The sequence below is a fragment of the Notolabrus celidotus genome, chromosome 20, assembly GCF_009762535.1.
Source record: "Notolabrus celidotus isolate fNotCel1 chromosome 20, fNotCel1.pri, whole genome shotgun sequence".
In the NCBI taxonomy this organism is placed as follows: Eukaryota; Metazoa; Chordata; class Actinopteri; order Labriformes; family Labridae; genus Notolabrus; species Notolabrus celidotus.
In genome coordinates this window covers 26,727,824-26,750,344 of record NC_048291.1, presented here as the reverse complement: position 1 = coordinate 26,750,344, position 22,521 = coordinate 26,727,824, and the positions used below count along the sequence as shown (strand labels likewise).

Genomic DNA, 22,521 nt, shown 5'->3' with positions numbered 1-22,521 from the left:
ACAAGGACACAACATTTTAGTTTCTTTTTTTATTAAATAACTCTGCAGAACAGTACAGTTGGTGACAGTGAACGCAGCAGAGACATTGGTCCTGGACGGTGACTTTAAGCGGTCTCCTCCTTGGTAACGCGGTCTTTTTTGAGTGGTCCCTGCAGAGAAACAGAAACATGAAACATCAGTTTGATGCTAACATTTGAACATGCAAGCTGTTAGCTTGAGAGACGCTGATGTTTCCAGAGAGTGAACAGGGAGCTAGCACAAAACGGCACTGCTCCCCTGCCTCACTGGAGTTCACTATGGCACTGGAATGGAACCCAGAGTTCACACTGAAAGACTGAACCAGGTTACGAACAGTGCCGCAGAAAAGACATATGCAGTTTGATCAATTCTACTCTGTGAGGATAAATCATGTATCCATTTCAGTTACTATGAACCCAAACATCCTCCATGACTCCACATGTTTAGTTTTTGGTACAAACAGAAGGAATGTGTAGAGATGAGCACAAAGCCTCACCATGAACGCCTTCTTCTCCTCCACGGTCTGGAAGCGGCCGTGACCAAACTTGGAGGTGGTGTCGATGAACTTGAGGTCGATCTTCTCCATGGCACGACGGCTCGTCTGCACCAGCAGAGACTGAAGGGTGAAGAAAGAGGTTAGAGAACTGAGCTGCAGCTTCTGAAGTTTCTACCAGCTGCACTCAAGTCTGCAGAACTTTGTCCTCACCTTGCGCAGAGTCAGCACCCTCTTCTTCACCCCGACGACACAGCCCTTCAGCATGATGAAGTCGTTGGTCACATCTCCGTAGTGGACGAAGCCACCCTTTAAAACAAAAACAGAACAGTCTCATTTTCTGCTTCCAGGTGAGAGGTTTCATGTGAATCACAGATCACACGTCATGGAGACTCACCAGGGGGTTGATGCTCTTGTTGGACAGATCGTACTCAGTGGAGGCGTTGTTCTTCACCAGCTTGCCGTCCTTGGTGTGGTAGCCCTGGCCGATCTTGTAGATCTTCTTGTTGATTTCTGTACGGTGGTGGTAACCCTTCTGACCGGCACGAGCCACAGAGAAGGCCACACGGGCGGGATGCCAGGCACCGATACAGGCCACCTTACGCAGACCACGATGGGTCTTACGGGGGAGCTTCTTTGTGTGCCAACGGCTGGTGACACCTGGAGGGAAGATTGAGGTTCAGTACACTAGCCTTTATGAAAACACTGAACTTCAAAGCCTGTGTTTGTGCAGAAAAGCTGCAGAAGTACAGGACTTAATCTTACCCTTGTATCCGTGACCCTTGGTGATACCGATGACGTCGATCATCTCGTCCTGGGTGAACACGGTGTTGATTGGCACAGCCTGCTCCAGCTTCTCGCGGGCCCAATCCACCTTGTCGGCGATGGAGCCTCCGTTCAGCTGCACCTCCATGAGGTGAGACTTCTTCTGCCTCACGGGCAGCAGACGCATCTGTGTGGAGAAAAACCAAGAGTCAGAACAGGAGGAAGAAACACAAATCTCTGTAGAAGGAGAGAAATCACTTAATCTGCAAAGTCTCAGAAGGAAGGCAGCATGGAAGGTATCCTCATGTGTGTCGGGCGCCATGCCTGACGCAAGATCCGTGGTCTCATCACTGACAGACAAGCTGAACTCTAAATAACTAACAGTATAATGTAGAATACTAACCTGAGTGTGGGCGATGATGCGGACCACCTGGCAGTACTTCTTCATGGCGTTGAAGTCCTTCTCCAGCTGCTTCTTGCCATCGTCATCCTGCCATTTCTTGCAGTACTTGGTGAAGGCCTTCTTCTTGGACTTGTACCTGGGAGCACCCGGATCACAGGACACAAAAGGTTTGCACAGGCCCTTCATGACCCCCAGAGGGGTCAGCGGAAGGACACAGTGCGTAGCTGCTCGCCCCCCCTCTCCATGAGGATCAGGGGGCTTCATCAGCTAGTGGAGATTTTGGCTCATGGCTCAGTTTCTAAGAAGCACTTTCCACTGGCCAGAGGAGCCCGGAGCTCTTCAGGGCACGAGGCACCTGAGCGGAGCTGCCACAGGGGCCACCGATATGTTAGACTCACGCAGTGAAAACACAGAACTTCATGTTCACTGGGCAACTAACTGCTTCATGCTCATTTAATAAACTTTATGTTGGGCCTCACCAGTTCTTGTAGAAGCGACGCTTGCACTCATCACTGACATGCTCAGCGAAGATGGTCTTGAAGGAGCGGAGGCCTCTGGGTGTGTTCACGTATCCAACAACGCCAACCACGATCATGGGAGGAGTCTCCACAATGGTCACAGCCTCGACCACTTCCTTCTTGTTCACCTCTGCAGGACAAGAAAAGTAATTTAGGGTAAGAGTCAGCATTTATTAACTCTGTTTAATAATGATTCATTCTAAGCTCTAATAAAATGGTATAAACTGCGCTCAGTGCTCGACATTCATCAAGGGGATATAACCCATTATGTCCGCCCGTCGAGGGGATCATCACAGGCAGAACACCACACATTATTTGATAAGTTTGCTAAATAAAACTCTGTTCCTGCTTTGATAATAGTATTTTATCAGGATTAAACTTACTTGATCCGGGTCTGTCGACCTCACGAACAATGTGGGTCATGCCGGCCTTGTAGCCCAGGAAGGCAGTGAGGTGCACGGGCTTGGAGGGGTCATCCTTGGGGAAGCTCTTGGCCTTACCCCTGTGACGACGACTCCTCTTGCGGGGCAGGAAGCCCAGGGAACCGTGGCGCGGAGCCGAAAACTTACGGTGAGACTGTGGAAACAGAGACACTGTTAGCAGGTACTTAGGGCTTCAACACTATGTGCAATGACACATTAATCTATACTTAATGGATCCATAGATTATTTAACTACTCATATCAGTTATGCATGCCAACTTTATCTTAAATGTGCATTTTAATAACTGGAGCAACTTGCAGTGCATCCATGCTGTTAGCATGTATAGCTTAGCACCATGAGGGTGCATGTTAACCAGAATTGAAGCTGCATTTAAAGCCATTATGACTTTAAATACATTTAACATACAGAAAATACATCTAATGTTATAAGTTAACTATAAATGGAGGGATTAAACCAGCTAAAACCCTTAAAATGTAGGTAAAGGCCTATCTCAAGCTGCCATTTTGGATCCTGAGTCCCGTGTGTAGGTTATATCAAATACCAGTAATATAGTAACAAAATTCAGACGTAGATTAACTTAAATATTCACATTAAAGTTACTGAAGTCAGTGAGATAAGTTAAATGTGAAGGATGGTCCTGATTAATGAAGGATTGAAGGTTAAAGTGTGCGCAGAGAGGAGAGGACACTCACCATGTTGTCTCCAAGCCGAGTGAAAGAGGCCTGTTGGAGGGCGGAGTGTGACTTTATACACAAGCAAATCTCGCGAGCTCATCGTTCGACGAGAACTGACCAATGACGTTCGACCCGGATGTAGCTTCCTCACCAGGCCACCAGATGCCACTGTTCTTATATTTGACCATAGACTGTAAATAAACATTATTATTATATTTGTTATAGACTACTTATATATATATTCTTTTATTATTTATTATATATTATTATAAATATATGTATATTATTATTATTAATATATCCTAATATTAGATTATATATACACAGTCTATGTATGTGACCCCATGAATAACTTAGACCATAGACTGTAGATACATATTATTACTATATCTTATTTTATTTTTTAGTATTTTTATTATTTATGCATTATTTTGTGTATTATTATATTTATTATTTGTTTATTATATATTATATTATATTATATTATATATACAGTCTATGTATATGACGGAGTGTTTGAATGAATTAAATTACCACATAAATAACTTTGTAGTTTTCTGTTACCTGTTTTTGTTTGTGACCATACTGTATATAAATATTAGTATTGTATTTCTTATTGTTTTCTTATTAAATTTCTTATTTCTGCATTATTTTATGTATTATTATACATTATTATATTTATTGTTGATATTATTATTGTATTATATCATATTATAATATTATATTTAATATACAGTCCATGTATGTGATGGAGTGTTTGAATTAATTAAACTACCCCATAAATAACTTTGTAGTTTTCAGTTCCCAAAAAAGACTTCAACCATTTATTTTCTACAGAGCTTATTCTGTCTTCTGTTCTTACTTTCAGTATCATTATTTTCATAGTATTTGTATTTGTATCTTATTAAATCCTTCTTCTATTAATATTATTTGATATTTTTAATTATTGTGTATAGGAGCAACTTTAATAACTGAATTTCCCCCTGCGATAAATAAAGTATTTCTGATCTGATCTTCTGTCTGTTAATATCCGTAACATTGTGTGTTTACATTACAGTACTTATATAAATGTTTACAAATGTGTATGCTGTTAGATCATAGTGTTTGGTGCTGTTTTTTAATATATGTCAAGCTTATATAGTGTATATGTAATTTAAAGGATATTGCTCAATAAACTCATAGCAGAATAAATCACACAGAAAGCCTAAAACGCTGTCTTACATATTTAATACCATTTTGAAATCCATTCTTTACAAAAATAAACAAAGAACACATAAGGCAGCAATATTTTCAGATTTATGATCCAGTGTTGTAACAGCATTGACGATATGCTAGCTCAAACATTTAACCGCCGGAATGAAACATTTGAAATGTCATCTGTGTTTTCTTTTCCCCCTCACCTCATCACTTGCAGTGGTTTCCGTTCAAGAGAAAGAGTGAAATGTTAACGGTTTGTGCATTACGACTGTAGCTAAACATGCTAAATTCATACACCAATGATCACACATCTCCAAAGAAGGCTTGATTCATGTTTTCATAGAACAGAAAAAGAGGCCTACACTCAGCTAACGAGAACACCTGTAGCTATTTGTTTAACTCATTTCACATTGTCTTGCAAATGCAAAAAGTGCTACAAGTGATTCAATCTATCATACAAACCAGATTTGTTGATCATGTTCTGACAGATACTTGTCATGCTCTACTGCTGGATGATGCAGAAATGCTGATGCAGGGTGCAGTTGCATGTCTGGAATCTTTATTGAATGAAGCTTGTCCCCGTGCAGTTTGTCTCTAGCGATGCAAAGTGAAGGAATGAGACTCATGCAGTCAAACAAGCAGTAACACCCCACACGGCCGCCGCCCTGCACGGTGGGTCAGTTTGTTCTTTGTCTGTTGTGATGTGCGTCAGAAATATTTAAACTTTCTCTTTATAAGGAACCTGTAAACACAAAGTATCAACACAAACAGTCTGTAGTCTTAGAGTGTCTCTCAGCATCCAGTCTTCTTATTCCAACTCATGAAAGTTTAAGGATGAGAGCAGGTTTGCAGGGAGAGGCATTCCTAAAGTATATGAGTGAATCCTCCTGTTTAAGGTTCAAACAAAGCCGAGTCAAGGCCCGCCTGTTCCTCACGCTTCCTTTTGAAGTCCGTCTCCAAACTGTGATGACAATGTCTGAATATGAGTGACTTTCTGCTCCTGCAAAGACAGTCTGCAGGACGGCAGTCACTCTCCATCAAGATTCATCTTCTGGAAGAACGCCTTTCCGAACTCGTAGGTGCTGATCATGACGGCGCACGCTGGGGCCACTTTGATCACCCTGGGCATGAAACCTGCAGAAAACACAAACCAATTCATGTAGGGTTAGAGACACTCAGTGAGAACTATTTCATCCTTACCTCAATATATAAAAAAACAAGACAATATGTGAGAGAAAGTAAGCCCCAAGAAGCCTGCAACCATCCCAGATCAGTTGGTGTCAATTTCCTGGGAGCACAAATTGGTTTACTGATTATGGCTACAGTTAGCAGAGCTAGCACCACCAGTCTTTGGTCCTCTTTGCAGGTCAACATCAATCTTGTGGAGGGGTTATGTGCCAGTTAAGCAGACTCAGCCTAGACATATCTTTATCTCTATTTTCCAGCTCAATGTACCTCCTCGAAACCATGTCACCTGTCATCTGTGCTTTTTAAATCCCTACTCTGCCATTAACTGGAGCCACAGCCGTGCTACAGACAGATGGCTGCACTACAGCTTACAGAGGACTTCCACCAGATCCGGAGCCGGTCGGTCTCTGATCCGCTGCGGTCCGGCTCCGTGCTCTCTCGTCCGTCATTACCCACCGGTTGCGTTTTCGGAACGCAGCACGGATCAGAGACGCAGCCAGAACGCAATGGAGTGGATCCAGTGGAAGTTAACACATTGACTAGAATAGAGACCTATCAGATCCGGTGCTGGGACGGATCGGAGACGGATCTGGTGGAATTTGGCCGTTAGACACAACAACATGACTGGCATTTTGGGTACCCATTAAAATGTTAAAAATTAATTGAACCAGCTTGTCATTCTGGTGCCAACGAGCAAAGGTTGATAACGTTTAATCATTCAGTAAACTGAAAGAACACATCCCTGACTGTAACTCTAATAACGTCTTTAAATGCATTCCTCAAGATTAGTATTAACACAACACAACACAGTTTTTCCTCTTTCTGTGCAGACCTACAAAAGATATATTCAGGTCCTGTCTGGAGGATTAGTATCAGGGCCTACCCCGGCATCTTTAACTTTATCAACTGAGTGAACTTTGGCCAGATCTAATCCTGTTTTTAATCAACCGTCAGGCTTTCATGGAGCTTTGCAAAGAGTGCTGCCTTTGTAACGGGTTGTAATCTTCCTGAGCACAGCCATAAATGACAACAAATCAAAGGTTCAGTATGTTAATCTGTGTTATTTACCTAACTTACATGCATTTGTGTTATTCAGTTAAGCACGGCTGAACAGTACAAGTTTCACAAAAAGGTCAACAAGTATCATAATAAATAACTTGTGTAAGCAGGACGTTTAATGATGCAATGCAGAGGTAAAACATTATCAAGCATAAACACAAGAATCAGGGTTGTTGGTGTTGGCAGTCACTCATATTAAATAACCCAGTTCCTGATCTGGGGCAAAGACCTCATATGAACATCTGTTTTTGTTCCACAGTTAACCAACACTGCATGTTTACACACCGGAGGACGGCAGAGAGAAAGTCTGTACCTGCAAAAAGTCCCCTGTAGCCCAACTCCGCCCAGATCTCCTTCATGATGTGCAGTGTGGACGTGGTTCTCTTTGCAGAAACTAGAAGAAGAATAAATGTGTTAATAAGATGCGACATGACATAACTCTCTTCATCCCTCTGTTGGAGCACTCACCTCCCAGCGTGTCCATCTCTCCCAGCTGAATCTGTCTCCGTGTCTTCACCACGTCAAACGGCAGCGTCAGGATTGCAGCGATCTGGATCGGACGAAAGGAAGTCATGTGATTGGATTTAACACAAGCTCACTGATAACAAAGAATCCTGATCCTGCATCAGGATCAGCGCTCATATCAGGTGGGCTGAGGTTCAATTATTGTGCAAGAAACACAACACAATGAATGTGGGTCAGTGACTGGCCTGATTCTCTGAACTAACCCCTGACGGTGCGTTTACTGCTCCACCTGAAACCTCGTTATGTGATGATTCAGAGGGATGAGGTCATTGTGACACATTTAAGAGCATTGTAATTGTCATTACTCTGACTTTGAGTTCATAAGTAAATAAATAAAGTGTGTTCTCTGTCTGAAGTTACCCTGGGATTCCCTCCTCTGGTATTAAAGCTGGGTACTTACAGCTCCGGAGATCGCTCCTGCTGTGAAGCTGATGGAGAAGTTGGCCTGGGTCACCCGGGACTTTTCACACAGATGGGCTTTCACCAGCTCATAGTTAAACCAGTATAATGCTGCAAACACAAACACACACAGAAACGTGGACAGATTGTTAACCAGCATGTTCTTTTGCGGGAGACTTTTAAATCTAGGGCTGAAGGACGGAGCTGCAGCAGAGAGGTGGAATGTTCAGATCATGGAGTTTAACATGCTGCTGGTTGGTTGAATAAGTTTGTGTTGTCTGCAGAGCCCCTGTGTGTTTCTCAGTATTGCAGCTCTTACCTGAGAAGGGCACATCTCTGAGCACGGTGGGTCCCCAGCCCCTCCACAGCGACAGCACGCCATCCTGGGCCACAGAAGAGCGGATGCACGCCCGCAGCTCGCTGTACGGCAGCCGACGGGACTGCATCTTAGTCCTGACCAGCTCTAGAGGGCTGATCACAGTCACTGCCCCCACTGCAACACACACGTTTGATTTAACAATCCATTTCCATTCTGCACTTCAGATATCTTCACGAGCAGTAACAGACTTACATCGGGCGAGACCTCCAGCGACCAGAGGGACGTGGCTGCCCTGGAAACCCAGACCGTATCGCAGGAAGTCCCTCAGCTGGTCGTAGCAGGTGAAGTAGATGACGGTGGCAGGTACGGCCATGACACTGCAGACATGACGCAAGCACAGAAAGGTTTCTATTAAACACTGTTAGGACAATATGACACACTGTGGAAGTGACCTGTGAATATGCAACTTTAAAAACCCACAAAGCTCAGCAAGGGAACCAAAACTGCCGTCCCTCAGTCAGACCTGTGACTCAACACGAAGGTCACAGAGACTGTCACTCACTTGAGATCGCACCTTAGCGCTGAACTATAACTTTAACTACAGAATAAAAAACACATTCCTCTTTTCTCCTCCTGCATTCTTCCTCGTTTTACCGGTGAAATTATACAAATGCTTATTTTTGACCGGTTGCACAACTTCTGACAGTCACCAGACTGATTATAAGACAGTCTGCACATAGCCAAGAATGTGTACACTTGTCATTACAGGTAGAATGATGTATCAGTCTGTAGGTACATGGGATGTTAATGCAACTGTGGAAACAGCACTTGAGTCCAAGACAAATTCATGCAAGAGGACAACAAATCTGATCGAATCATGAGTTATTTTATCCTTTTGAATCATGATCATCATCATATCTAACATATCAGATTGTTTGGTCTGTATACACCGTGTTCCAAATTATTATGCAAGTTGAATTTTTGTGAATATTTGAAAAACTTTGTTAAAGGGGACATATCACGCTTTTTTCATCAACATATATTGGTCTAAGAGGTCCCCAAAACCCCAACATAAAGTTTATGCTCAAAAAAACACTTTGAAATCAGATTTTGGTCTGCCTGAAAAACCCTCTTCTTCAGTCCTCCTCAGAACACTCTGTTTTCCCTCTGACCACGCCCCCTCAGGAAGTGGATGTGCCTCGGCTCTCCAGCACGTTGATCTAATGTTTACATGTTGGCTGAATATACCCGGCTGCTAAGAGATCACGTTACTTCAACCCTCTGAATCTGATCCTGACGGAGAGGCGCCTGTAGCAGGACCTTTCTGAAGGATTGGTCACAGATTTAGTGTTTCTTGTTGTTTTATTTATCAGTATGTAGACGTGTGTCTTGGTACACAGCTACGAACATGTAGCTATGTGGCTATGCTAACTAGCGCTAGCACTTATCCATGATAAATAAAAATCATCCACTAGATCTTCAAATCTGCAGACGTGGGGAGTAAAACCGACCTCTGTGTTTATTAAGACAGCCTACAACTAGCATGCCTCCCTCCTAAGCTCCTTGTTAGCACACATGTGTGCAGGTAATGAAAATCGGAGGAGGGATTCAGTATTATTTTATACAGTCTATGGGCTGAACAAGCTCCGAGCTCTGACTCCGTGACAGACCGGATATTGTTGTTACGTAACAAAAACACTGAAGTCTGAAACGGCTGGTTTCAGCACACATTTACAGAAAGGTGGAGAAATCAGAACAGGGGCAGAATGGATTCTTTTCATTCTCGGGGGGGTTTGTAGACAGGGACACATATTTCAGGTAGAGAACCATTAAAAAGTCAATTTTGCATGATATGTCACCTTTAACAGTCGTTTTCAAATTTGTAAGGAAGTCAGATAGTGAATATATTTCTTCAACTGTGTGGTTAAAATGATGCTTTTCGGCAGTATTTCTAAATAAATGCAGAATCTGCATAAATGAGCGCGCCAAATTATTATGCAAGTTGGTGATAAGAGCATATAACTTAGTTTTTAATTTTCACAAGTTATATGCTCTTATCACTAACTTGCATAATAATTTAGCACGCTCATTTCTGCAGATTCTGCATTTATTTAAAAATACAGCCGACGTACTTTGAAAAGCATCATTTTAACCACACAGTTGAAGAAATATATTCACTATCTGACTTCTTGGCAAATTTGAAAACGACTGCTGACATAGTTTTTAAACTATTCACAAAAATGCAACTCGCATAATAATTTGGAACACGGTGTATCAGGCTTTTATTCTGTCTCTGAACGTTTTTTTACTTGCAGCCTTTTTATTTGTTTACAAAATGCCTCGATTGCTCTTGAATCATTATTTGAAAGACACTTGTGAGTGGTCTGACGTGAACAAGGTCAGCTAGAAACCTTTCTAAATTATTGGTCTGCTTTAACTCAACAGATAAATGTATTAAATATGACTTTTGTAATTCAAAGAAAAGAGTTTTAATAAAGTTTTTTAATCTCTATGTCTTTGTTTGTCTTGTGTAAGTGGAGTTCAATGCAAGACGTTTATATCTTATGCAGCTGACTGATGAGTCGGTGAAAACAAAAGAATGATTCCAGCACATGAGTCACAAATCAAAGACTCAAATCTTTCTGATCCTAGCATGTTTTTTTAACTCACAGTGTGGGAGGCAGCCCGCTCCACAGAGACCTGAGTCCCTCATGTCGGGATATTTTCACGAATGCATCCTGTGAAAGAAACAAAATCATTTATATTGTGATAAAAACAAACAAACATCAGAAGCAGACAAGTAACAGCTGCGATTGCACTTACGAGTGTCCCGCTGAAATGTGTCTGCGTTTTGTACCAGCTGCTGCAACTGGTTCCATTCTGACACACGTAGATGTGATCCATCAGCCCGTTACAATACATGAAACACCTCCCTGTGAGAGACACAACCAGGAGAGTCTTTAGAGTTTCAAACATTCATCAAAACATCCAACAAATGATTCTAACTACAGGAAGTGTTTCATGAGCTAAAAAAACATCAGCACAATCCTTGACCGAGAACGAGAGCTGGTTAATAACACACGGCGTGGCAATGACCACAGAGTCAGAGCTGCTGCGATAACATCAGGTCTGACCTCGTCTCTGCTTACTCTGCCTGTTTGTTCAAGGATGGTTTCAGACAAAAGTTCAGAGAAAGTCTAAAAAAAGGATTATTTCACCTTCAGGGAACAAAAATATAAGATTTACGAAGGAAGGGCTCACAGGTGAATGAGTGAAGAAGTTTTCCAGGAAGTAAAGGATGACTTGTAAGCAGTTATGTTTACCTAGGAGACATATTTATAGCTGTCTGGTTTGTTGGAGTTTCCAAACATGAAAATAAAGCACAGCCACGATAAGAACTTCAGATATTTACTCAGACCTCCGTCAGGAAACAAATCAGACTGAATGCCAAGAACTCAAACTAAAGAATCGATCTCTTATCTGATGGGACACACGTGAATCTGTTTGCAAACAGGCGCTCTTGTTGACGTTGGCATGTGATGTTGGTTAACGGAGCGTCTGCCCACACACTAACAGCAGTCTGGTCATCAGCAGGTCAGATACTCACACTTTGAAGGGCGTGTGAACGCGCCGCTCCACGGAGCTGCAGCTTCACAGGCTAACGCTACGAAACAAAGCACAAAGCAGGACACGGATAAAGACACGGAGGTTAGAGAAGCATCACGGTGCGTTCAGGAGCAGGTGTTAAAAGCAGAGCGGGTGTGCTGTGAGGTTTGAGGACATATGTCTCTTACCTTGGTGGAACGTTGTTTGCTGAGCCTGCAGACGGATCTTCACAACGTCCAGCGGCGTGACTGAAAACAAAAGAGATGTCAGACGTAAATAACGGTGACACAGAAGCATTGGCAGGATTGTAGGTTGACCAGGCGGACACTAATGCTGCCTAATGCAAGTGTCCTGAAGTAACACTCACTTTATTAACCGTTAAAAGGACGGTTGATTTAACTCTGTTGTTGTTTTTTAAGGGTGGATTCAGGTGTCTTTTAAATTCAAGTGCATTCACATCACAGAAGGCTAAATAATGTCTTAAAGCACAACTTAACACTGCAGAGAACTTATAGGACAAAAGCAACAACTATTAAAGGCATACAAGTTTCTTTTTATAAACTTTGTCTCACCAAACACAGACGTGAGGAGGGCTCCAGTCCCTGAAGCCAGCATCTGCTGCATGGGCGAAATTGCAGCCACAGGCCCGCTGACACCTCGCTCCCCCATCCTGCTCACCTGTCAGAGAGAAAATAAACACTTCACGCTGAGAAGACACAATGCTCCTAAGAGGTACTGCACGACCCTGTGGACACCTTGAGGCCGGACTCCTTTGTCTCCCTGTTATGTAAAGCAACAAATGGAGGAGTGTTTGAGCGGCGTGGTGTGGTTAGGTGTCCTGTTATGTCAAAGAGCCGCTTGTATAACACCAGATCCTGAGGTGCTGCTGAGTGTAATCTAACAATGCCAGGAGTTAGACCGGTGTTTGTTTGATGTGAGCCGGGACAGTCTAGGTGGAGTTGTTGTAATGGGGTCGTTGAAACAGTGTGATAGCTTATCTGCAATGTGCATGTGCAGAGAGCATGAGAGCTGGAGGGAGCAACTCCCAACTGGCAGAAGAGAGTAACGGCAGACAGATTAATGTGAATTACATGAATTCCTGAAAGTCCTTTTCTGGTAACCGTGATGTGATGATGATCATAAGGAAGTGGAGCAGGTTTAGTTCAAGATTCAAGGAAGCTTTTGTGGCCAAGTGAGCTCACACACACACAAGGAAATTGAGGTGGTGAATGGAACACTGGTACTTAACAACAAGACAGTAAGGATACATCAAGACAGTAAGGACACATCAATACAGTAAGGATACAACAAGGCAGTAAGGATACATACAGACAGTAAGGATACGACAAGACAGTAAGGATACAACAAGACAGTAAGGACACAACAAGACAGTAAGGACACATAAAGACAGTAAGGACACATAAAGACAGTAAGGATACAACAAGACAGTAAGGATACATACAGACAGTAAGGATACGACAAGACAGTAAGGATACAACAAGACAGTAAGGACACAACAAGACAGTAAGGACACATAAAGACAGTAAGGACACATAAAGACAGTAAGGACACATCAAGACAGTAAGGACACATCAAGACAGTGAGGACAAATCAAGACAGTAAGGACACATCAAGACAGTAAGGACACATCTAGACAGTAAGGACACAACAAGACAGTAAGGACACATCAAGACAGTATGGACACAACAAGACAGTAAGGACACATCTAGACAGTAAGGACACAACAAGACAGTAAGGACACATAAAGACAGTAAGGACACATCTAGACAGTAAGGACACAACAAGACAGTAAGGACACAACAAGACAGTAAGGACACAACAAGACAGTAAGGACACATCAAGACAGTAAGGACACATCAAGACAGTAAGGACACATCTAGACAGTAAGGACACAACAAGACAGTAAGGACACATCAAGACAGTAAGGACACATCAAGACAGTAAGGACACATCAAGACAGTAAGGACACAACAAGACAGTAAGGACACAACAAGACAGTAAGGACACATCAAGACAGTAAGGATACAACAAGACAGTAAGGACACATCAAGACAGTAAGGACACATAAAGACAGTAAGGACACATCATGACAGTAAGGACACAACAAGACAGTAAGGACACATAAAGACAGTAAGGACACATCAAGACAGTAAGGACACATAAAGACAGGAAGGACACAACAAGACAGTAAGGATAATAAATGTATAAACCTAAACACAAATCCAAAAGTTCTAAATAAAAATACTATCTGTGCAAAGAAAGGTAAAGAAGAACTTTTAAGGACATGAATAAGATAACTTAGCCTGAGCCAGAGTGCACATTTAGTAGATGGATATAATAATAAAATATATTATGGGATAAATTACAATATTGCACATGGTTATGAGGTATTGCACTGGAAATCAAAGTATTGCACATGTATGTGTTCAGACTCTCCTGCAGCTGTCATGTGTGTCCTCTCACTGGTTCTATTTGTGGGTTTAATTACACTTAACAAAGACAGTTAAAGCCACTTGGCCCTCGGGCTTTTTGTCTGACTCTCTAAAGAAGACTGAAAGACTTTCTCTGCTGACAGAGAGTTTTAAACTTACATGAGGACATGTGTGGAGGTCTCTCTGACAGCTTCACCTACATTACACAACCCTGCAGGAGCTTCATGTCTCACTAATCACTTAATATAAAGACTCCTGTGTGTTAGAACAAGAGCATATAAGCTTTATTTTTATTATAATATAGTCTAACAGTGTTATCTGATATATTTGTCTCCAGGATTTAAAGGAAATTAGCCGAAGCACACTTTGTCCTTTTTCACTTCACTGTCAGTTAGCTGATTTTAAAGTAAAATACACAACAATATTATAATTTAACAAACTTTTTAAATGAATAAAAGCTTCATTATGAGTTTCTGCTCTGATACAGTCACATATATAACGCAGCTGTCTTACCTGGTCTGCTAATCTAATGCTAACGTTGAGCTAGCTTAGACAGCATTTAGAGACAAACAAGCTAGCGTTACTCACCTTTACTGAAGCTGCCAGTGTTCTTGAGATTTAAATTCTTCTTCACCCATTTCAGGTTGAATCAACGTTCCCATCTAAAGCCTGGTTCTAATGTCCGTACTCTGCGATCTGCTAGCATGATTTCAGAGTCGCAGGGAGGCTGTTTACAGGTCACACGGTGTACCCGAACACAGCCACACAAACCCGGGTAACACTACGCAGCGCTACACCCTTCCGTCTGTACACAGTGAGGCTGGTGCGCATGATTTAGAGATCAGTGATCTAACCGCAGCGTCCTTTTAGCCCCGCCCCCTGTTTCTAATGTTTGATCCGCTCTATCGCCCCCTGTCGGTGACGCCGGGGAGAGGCGCTGCAGCTGTCGCATGTAAACAAGCAGATCCAGGGAGCAACTTCACCCCGTGCAGTACAGAAGGAGAGTATACATTTAGAGGTGTAGTGAGCTGAATGGACAAAGATTAATAATGTGAAGGTTAACAAAGGGCTTTGAAGAGACTCATATGAGTGAGTAAGGGGAATTAAGATCTCTCTCTCTCTTTCTCTCTCTCTCTCTCTCTCTGTCTCTCTCTCTCTCTCTCTCTCTCTCTCTCTCTCTCTCTCTCTCTCTCTCTCTCTCTCTCTCTCTCTCTCTCTCAGGGGCGTGGTATCAAGCAGCTCATTATGATTAGTGTTACACAGCGGTGACACACTTTTGAAACAACTGACTGCTCACAACAGCTCTCCAGTCTTTAACCAAGGTAAGAGTGAAATAAAGTTACAGGTTTATTATTGATAATTTAACTTTTAAGTAAGAAAAGGAACAGGTTTTTCCAGAGAGGTATTGTCCTAACAAAACGAAATTGAAAGTAAGTTAGATGTATTTTTTTAACTGTTAACCTTTGCTTTTGACTAACTCAGTGCAAAAGAAAAAAGCAGGAACCTTTACAGACTGTTATGACAGATGTTGACATGTATGACTCTATGAATAATTTTAAATAGAAAGAGGTTTTAAACACACTAGAAAGTAAAATTAATCATTCATTGAATTATAAGCATTCTAATTGTATGTTTTCTTGCAGACTTTAATGCACATATCAAACCTGATGTTGTGTTATAAATGACCTCATGTGTGTGTTCAGATGCAGAGGTGGGTTGTGATCAGCTGTTCCCTCCTGGCCCTGGTCAGTGCAGACGTGTGTCCAGATGGAGGGAGATGTAAAGAGGGTCAAACCTGCTGCAACGACCCGGCCGATGGTTATGAATGCTGCCCTTTCGATCAGGTACACACTGTAGTAAAACCGTCTCATTCTGTGGTGTAGTTTGTGTGCACAGGAAGACAACTTCAGACCCTTACCTCAGACTGTAGCTCTATACAGCATCTTTACAGGTGTTCAAATTGTTTAAAACTAAAAAGATTCTGTGTATTTTAAGGCCGCAGAGATATGCAGTTAAAGACGCAGTGTGTCAAATGTGAAGTTAAAACAGAGCACTGCTAAAAAAAAAACAAGCTGAGACAAGCAACAGAGCCTTTTCAAGCTACAGCACACCTTGCCTTGAAGAAAGCTCCTGTTAGCCTCCTTTACTTTCCTTTTTGAATGCAGAACTTTTGCAGAACAACTTACTGAAACTCAGTTTGTCATTGCAAATGGTAGTCGTTGAAAGCAGTTATTAGGAAGTCTTAATTGTATTTGATTATTAATTGTTTTATTATTTATTATATTAATTTATTATTTCAATGTTCTTAATCTATTTCTATTTTCTCTGATGTGATGTCGTCTTCTTCTTAAAACCTTTGTATTGTCCTTTAATGCTTTTACTTATTTACTTATCTTTTAAAATTTTTATAAATTAATTAATTTTTATATATTTAAAAAAAACTCTATAACAATGATTTATTAGTCTACTGTGTCAGCACTTTATTCTCATTAATTTGCATTTATTCTTTCTAATCTTTTGATTTGTATTTTGTTTTTGCATTGTTAGAATTTTCTACACTCCTCTCTGTCTGTCAAAGCACTTTTTAAACATTAGTTTTTAAATGTGCTATATAAATAAATAATAATAATAATAATAATAATTATAGAAAGCCAAAAAGCCCCTTCTGTTTCATGTTATTTTAATCGTCGTCATGCTTGCAAGGTCTTTGCAAAGCTTTATTTCTTTACCTCAGTGTCATATTATAACAATATGTAAAAGAGACTCATCCTACTCACCTTTTCTTACTACAGGTGTCCTCTATAGGAGCACAATAGACATTTAAACAAGATAAACTGCAACATAGTGATATCACTTCAGTCCAGTAGAATACTTTGTGTCTCCGTCTGTCATATAGTAAAATGTACATTAGAGATAATCGTTCCTGTGTGTGCTAAAGCAAAAAGTAAAGAAGGCTGTACACTGCTCTATTCATGCTCAGAGGTGTTTTACTGCTTTATGATTCAGATAAAAGCTTAAGCTTCATTCAGCCCCTGTGATATCAGTTTTTAAACTTTGTTAGTCAAAGTGTTCCCACTACTACTCTCCTCGCAGGCTGAATGCTGTGAGGATCACGAGCACTGCTGTCCTGCAGAAACACTCTGTGATACGGCAACATCCAGCTGTGTGAACAGCACTGTGTCCATCCCGTGGGCGCAGAGAGCTTCTGCCAGCAGACCCAGTCTCTCTAAAGTAAGAATCAAAACACTGTCAAAAGAAAACACAGAGGAAGATTGAACATGTGTGATTCAAGTCTCACTCTGCTCTTCAGTCCTTCAGGATGATTAAATCATACATCGGGGAAGAAGACGATAACATCTGTCCTGATCAGTCGCGATGCCCAGCTGAGTTTTCTTGCCTGAGGGCTTTGACGAGGTTTGGCTGCTGTCCCTTAGCTCAGGTAACAAACACACACGTTATACCTGTTTACCTGACATACCTGTTCCATTTTTTATAACGCATTTTAATATGCGGTACAGCTCAATTATGGGGATTCATTTCTAAAAGCCTGGTTACTTCCTGGTATAGAGAGAAACTTTTCTTGTTTGGTCAGCAAATGAAGTTTAAATCTACAAGCATAAATGAATAAGATGAGTCTGAGAAAGAGACTGAAGCTCTGTTTGCACTGAATAAAGTGGGATTACTTCCTTTTGTTATGGTGCGTTGTTATCCTCTTACAGGGAGTCCCCTGCACTGATGGGAAACACTGCTGTCCAGAGGGCCACCAGTGCAGCTTAGACGGACGCTCCTGCATGAAGAAAGGTGAAACCCTTCAACAACACATCACAAGATAGTCAGGGAAACTCTCAAGATCTTTCAGACACACCACTAAACTGGAGTGAATCTTGTCTGCAGCATTCCTGTCTATGATAACTGACTCAGGTTAATAAACAAAAGTGGCATGGAGTTCCCCAAGGCTCCATCCTCGGGCCTCATCTGTTCAACATCCAGTAGTTGAAGATATCTTTAAAACAAACAGAATATCTTCTTATAATTATGCAGAAAGTCCACGTGTTTATTCAACAGTATTAATAGATTCAGTGACTCAGTGTGCTGCAGATAAAGATAAAACTGCAATGAATATTTTTGACCTAAAGAACAGTATTTAAAAGTTAGTGGTCAGCTTAACTCAGAGGTATTAAAGTCTCTAAACAAGGCTACAAAGGCTCTGTTCAGTCCTGAATTCAAACCCACATTTGACCTCCGTATTCTTCCTGTTATGCTGCTCTGACACAGATCATCTCGACCTCTCAGATTATCAAGGCTCAGGTCTGCTTACGCTGTAAAAACAATTAGTCATGACAACTTATAACCGTTGTTTTACTTTAAAAATAATGCAATATCTCATGTCCAGTTTTCAAACTCACAAAAAGATTCACTTAAAATTGAGAATATACAAATTTGGAATAAGTGGATTCAGAGCAGATTTTGTATAACTCCACTAACAAGGTATACCCCTCCACCCTTGGAGAATAAAACATAAACATAAACATAAGCGCCCCTAGTTCCTATGTAAACAGTTATATATCTGACAGTTTGTGTAAGGGATATATGCAGGAAAATTACAGTTACAAGGTTAAGAGTAGAAGTGAGAGGACTAAGTGTTGATTAATGACTGAAGAGGTGAAGATAAATGTAAAATTCAAGAGTATGCATGGATTCATTCATCTGGAAAGACGATGGAGGATCGAAACATTTCAGGACCGAGTGGACTTAGACAGGCCATACTACCTCTTCCTGTGCACAAGCATATATGAATGAAATGAAAAGAAATTAAGTTAAATTAAGTTAAACTAAATTAAATTAAATTAAATTAAATTAAATTAAATTAAATTAAATTAAATTAAATTAAGTTAAGTTAAATTAAATTAAATTAAATTAAATTAAATTAAATTAAGTTAAGTTGAGTTAAATTAAATTAAATTAAATTAAATTAAGTTAAGTTAAGTTAAGTTAAATTTAATCTAATTTAATTTAATTAAGTTAAGTTAAATTAAGTTAATTTAATTTAAGTTAAATTAAATAAAATTAAGTTAAGTTAAATTAAATTAATTAAATTAAATGAAATTAAGTTAAATTAAGTTAAGTTAAATTAAATTAAATTAAGTTAAATTAAATGAAATTAATTAAATTAAATGAAATGAAATTAAGTTAAATTAAATTAAGTTAAGTTAAGTTAAATTAAATTAAGTTAAATTAAGTTAAGTTAAATTAAATTAAGTTAAGTTAAATTAAATTAAATTAATTAAATTAAATGAAATTAAGTTAAATTAAATTAAGTTAAGTTAAATTAAATTAAATTAATTAAATTAAATGAAATTAAGTTAAATTAAATTAAGTTAAATTAAATTAAATTAAGTTAAATTCAATTCAATTAATGAAATGAAATGAAATGAAATTAAGTTAAATTAAATTAAGTTAAGTTAAGTTAAGTTAAAATAAATTAAATTAATTTAAATTAAAAAATAAAAATAAATACATCTAAAAAAAATGAGGATATTAATTTCAAGGATTTACATTATAATAAGGTTGATCTAAATGTAGATATATTTAAGATTACGTCAAGTGCTGTCGTTCCCTCACAGCTACAAGGGGTAGAATCGACATGAAAACACGGTGCTGATAAACCTGCTCAATTTTAAAAACATGCAATGTTAATTAACATAATATATGTACTGTTTGTTTTTTAAATAGTACAAATGTATCTTGGATTTAGTCATCTTAAAATTGGGAGGCATCCTGCTCTCTAACTTTTAAGAGTCAAAGTGAAACTTGTTGAAGCAGCATATTGAAATCAAACTTCCATAAAAGTTTGGGTCTTCTCTCACTCTCACTTCTTCAAATCATTTTGAGGAATCTATCTAGTAGTCATGGCATCGTTTAAATTCAATTTGTGACTTGTATTTGGATTTTGCCGTCTGTTTCTTGCCTTAACATCGGCATCTTACAGAAAGACATTTAAAGCTTCTCTTAGGAACTTATGGTTTGTGTCGATTTTAGTGTCCCTGTGTGCAAGATGCTGATTTTGTCTGCAGCAGTCACATGCATCGCTCGTAGGGAATCTTTGTTATTGAGCATGTAATGTCTTGGTCTGACACCTACTCCCCCTGTCAGTGTTTTTCAGGAATTAAAATAGCTTTAAAGAAGTTTGTTTGGTGTTTTGGGTTAGAAAGAAACATCAGATGTAATTTCAGTCCGTTCAAAACTCCTGACGCCAAGGTTTTTTAAAAATCTGACTTCCTCTTTGATGTTGTTGCAGACCTCAGTACAGTTCTATGCGGTGACGGAAAGCAGGAGTGTCCAGATGGAACAACGTGCTGTGAATCCTCAGAGGGAGTGTGGGGATGCTGTCTCCTTCCAAAGGTAAAAAAAAATGGCCGCTCTGCTCTGTGTATTAAAGGTGACGTCTTTGAACGCTGCTCTTACTCCTACAATAAATGTAATAAAAATTCAAATAATGGCTTTGCATGTCCACTTATCAGTCCTTTATGGCGTCTTAAACTCTGTGTTTCATTGTTGTCTGAACAGGCTGTGTGCTGCGCTGATCAGATCCACTGCTGTCCTGAGGGGACCACATGTGACACCCAGAACTTTAAATGTGTTTCACTTTTAACCAAAAAAGTCGCACCTATGTGGGCCAAATTCCCAGCCAGGATCAGAGCAGAGTGGGAGAACCAGAAAGGTCAGATTTTGGTGTGGTTTGGTTTCTACTGTAAGCTCACTTCCTCATTCTGATTAATCATTGTTTAAATCTGTTTGTGCTCATGTGGCATGACCTGCTTGTGCATGTGTGTGTGTGTGTGTGGGTGTGTTTCCACTTTCAGACGGTGAACAAGTGACAGCAAAGACAGTTTCAGAAAAAACCCCTGAAGTCACCACAACGGGGACAGTTCCTCCTACAGGGCAGGAAGCATCGCTCTGGACTGTTGCAAAGATAACTGCAGGTTAGATGTTTCCCATGCATCAAAGTGTGAGAGCAAGAAAACACCGAAAATAAAGATGAAGAACATCACAGAGCAAATGTTTTTATGCAACTCAGATGTGAAAAGCACTCTTTGTTTCAGTTTGAAGCTAAAATGTATGAAGTGACCTTGAACAATGGGTACTTTCCAGGCATGCAGGTGTGTCCCTGGCACAGCTCAGTGTTGAGTTTTGAAGCTCTTCTGCATTAGTTTCATATTTCAACACCAGGGTTGCCACTTCTTGCAGGCATACAAGAGATCCTGGGTTTCTTACAGCAACAGACTGCATGCATCTTTAAGCTCCATCAACTCTGTGCATTTCCTTCCCCTTAAGATTTTTAGCACACAGTGACACATCCCTAGAATAAACTTTGAACAAGCAAGACATTTCTACAGAAGAGGCGTAGAAAAACATTTGCTTCCTTTTTCATTAGTTTCACAGATGAGACATTGTTTTCTGTGCCAAGTGTGAAGCCAAAATCACCAAAATGACGACCCACATGTGAAAAGCTTCCTTCATCGTGCTATTAGGGTTCAGAATATGTTTAATTAATGAAATGTTATCGTTGGTTTTCATGTTTCCAGGCAATGACGTACCCTGCAACTCCACAGCAGCCTGTCCAGATGGAACCACATGCTGTAAGACCGCAGAAGGCGGCTGGGCTTGCTGTCCTCTCCCTGAGGTACAGTTCAGTTTTTATTATTCAGAAATCTTTGAAGTTAAATGTGTCTCAAACTCTCAGTCATTAACCCATCTCGTCTCTTCAGGCTGTTTGTTGTGCAGATTTCATTCACTGCTGCCCGAAAGGTAAGAAGTGTAACCTGGCAGCTGAGACCTGCGATGACGAGACGTGCTCCGTGCCGCTGGTGAAGAAGGTTCCCACCATCCCCTGGCAGGGTTCTCTGGTGGGAGACGTTGTGTGTGACGCCACTCATAAATGTCCTGATGAAACCACCTGCTGCAAGAACGCAGCGGGAGACTGGGCCTGCTGTCCTCTACCTAAGGTAGACACTGAATAAGATCTCTGTTTGGAACATTTGATGCAAACACAAAGAGCTGTTTAGCTGAAGTTAGCATAGGAAGCTAGTTAAGCTAGGTTCAAGGACGGGACACTAAACACAAAATATATTAATGTTTATAAAGAGCTTCAGAATGTTTGTTCAGACAGGTTTCCTAACTTTAGATAAAGCTACATTTTCTTTCATTCTTTCTTTCTTTCTTCTTTCTATCTTCTTAAATTTATTTTCTCTTTCTTTCTTTCTTTCTTTCTTTCTTTCTTTCTTTCTTTCTTTCTTCTTTCTTTCTTTTTCTTTCTTTCTTCTTTCTTTCTTTGTCCTTAGAGTTTAAACTCATCTGAACTTTACTGAAGCATCTCTTCCCTCACCCTCCAGACTTTGACTGAACGATGTTTGTGACCAAACTCTTTTATTTTGAAGGCGGTCTGCTGTAACGACCATGA

At 40.3% G+C, this 22,521-nt stretch overlaps 3 protein-coding genes and 2 non-coding genes across 5 annotated transcripts; 1 reads left to right on the top strand and 4 right to left on the bottom strand.

The window, feature by feature from the left end:
• Positions 1-16: 16 nt before the first annotated feature.
• Positions 17-4,719, bottom strand: rpl3 (ribosomal protein L3). Its single transcript, XM_034711500.1, has 9 exons — positions 4,715-4,719; positions 2,581-2,810; positions 2,159-2,327; positions 1,680-1,815; positions 1,277-1,463; positions 909-1,171; positions 725-820; positions 515-634; positions 17-149 (listed from the first exon to the last, which is right to left on the bottom strand). The coding sequence occupies exons 1-9, from the start codon at positions 4,717-4,719 to the stop codon at positions 105-107; spliced, it is 1,251 nt and encodes a 416-aa protein (XP_034567391.1). The 3' UTR covers positions 17-104.
• LOC117804627 lies at positions 226-359 on the bottom strand. The gene has a single exon (XR_004629201.1). It is a non-coding gene; the product is annotated as a small nucleolar RNA SNORA54 (small nucleolar RNA).
• On the bottom strand, positions 1,542-1,635 carry LOC117804628. Its single transcript, XR_004629202.1, has one exon. It is a non-coding gene; the product is annotated as a small nucleolar RNA U83B (small nucleolar RNA).
• slc25a39 (solute carrier family 25 member 39) lies at positions 4,525-14,894 on the bottom strand. The gene is made up of 12 exons (XM_034711633.1): positions 14,649-14,894; positions 12,180-12,285; positions 11,796-11,855; positions 11,609-11,665; positions 10,825-10,934; positions 10,672-10,739; positions 8,254-8,378; positions 8,002-8,175; positions 7,684-7,793; positions 7,227-7,308; positions 7,072-7,152; positions 4,525-5,645 (listed from the first exon to the last, which is right to left on the bottom strand). Exons 2-12 carry the CDS (start codon positions 12,274-12,276, stop codon positions 5,539-5,541), a joined length of 1,071 nt encoding a protein of 356 aa, XP_034567524.1. The 5' UTR covers positions 12,277-12,285; positions 14,649-14,894; the 3' UTR covers positions 4,525-5,538.
• A 368-nt stretch (positions 14,895-15,262) lies between these two features.
• Positions 15,263-22,516, top strand: grna (granulin a; the record flags this gene model as incomplete). Its single annotated transcript, XM_034711499.1, has 11 exons — positions 15,263-15,382; positions 15,764-15,904; positions 17,154-17,291; positions 17,371-17,499; positions 17,780-17,861; positions 20,359-20,462; positions 20,628-20,781; positions 20,924-21,043; positions 21,647-21,744; positions 21,830-22,066; positions 22,499-22,516. Coding segments are annotated over exons 2-11 (1,221 nt in total), but the record flags the coding sequence as incomplete, so codon positions are not given.
• Between the last annotated feature and the right edge of the window lie 5 nt (positions 22,517-22,521).

What these genes read in the sequence shown, in the direction of transcription:
- rpl3 (XM_034711500.1), bottom strand. An exon ending in CAAGGGTCACGGATACAAGG is followed by an intron (nt 1,172 to 1,276) that starts GTAAGATTAAGT and finishes TCTTCCCTCCAG; the next exon opens with GTGTCACCAGCCGTTGGCAC. An exon ending in AGGAGAAGAAGGCGTTCATG is followed by an intron (nt 150 to 514) that starts GTGAGGCTTTGT and finishes GTTTCTCTGCAG; the next exon opens with GGACCACTCAAAAAAGACCG.
- slc25a39 (XM_034711633.1), bottom strand. Translation starts at nt 12,276, where the DNA reads ATGGGGGAGCGAGGTGTCAGCGGGCCTGTGGCTGCAATTTCGCCCATG. An exon ending in CACATTTCAGCGGGACACTC is followed by an intron (nt 10,740 to 10,824) that starts GTAAGTGCAATC and finishes TTTCTTTCACAG; the next exon opens with GATGCATTCGTGAAAATATC. An exon ending in AGAGATGGACACGCTGGGAG is followed by an intron (nt 7,153 to 7,226) that starts GTGAGTGCTCCA and finishes TTCTTCTTCTAG; the next exon opens with TTTCTGCAAAGAGAACCACG.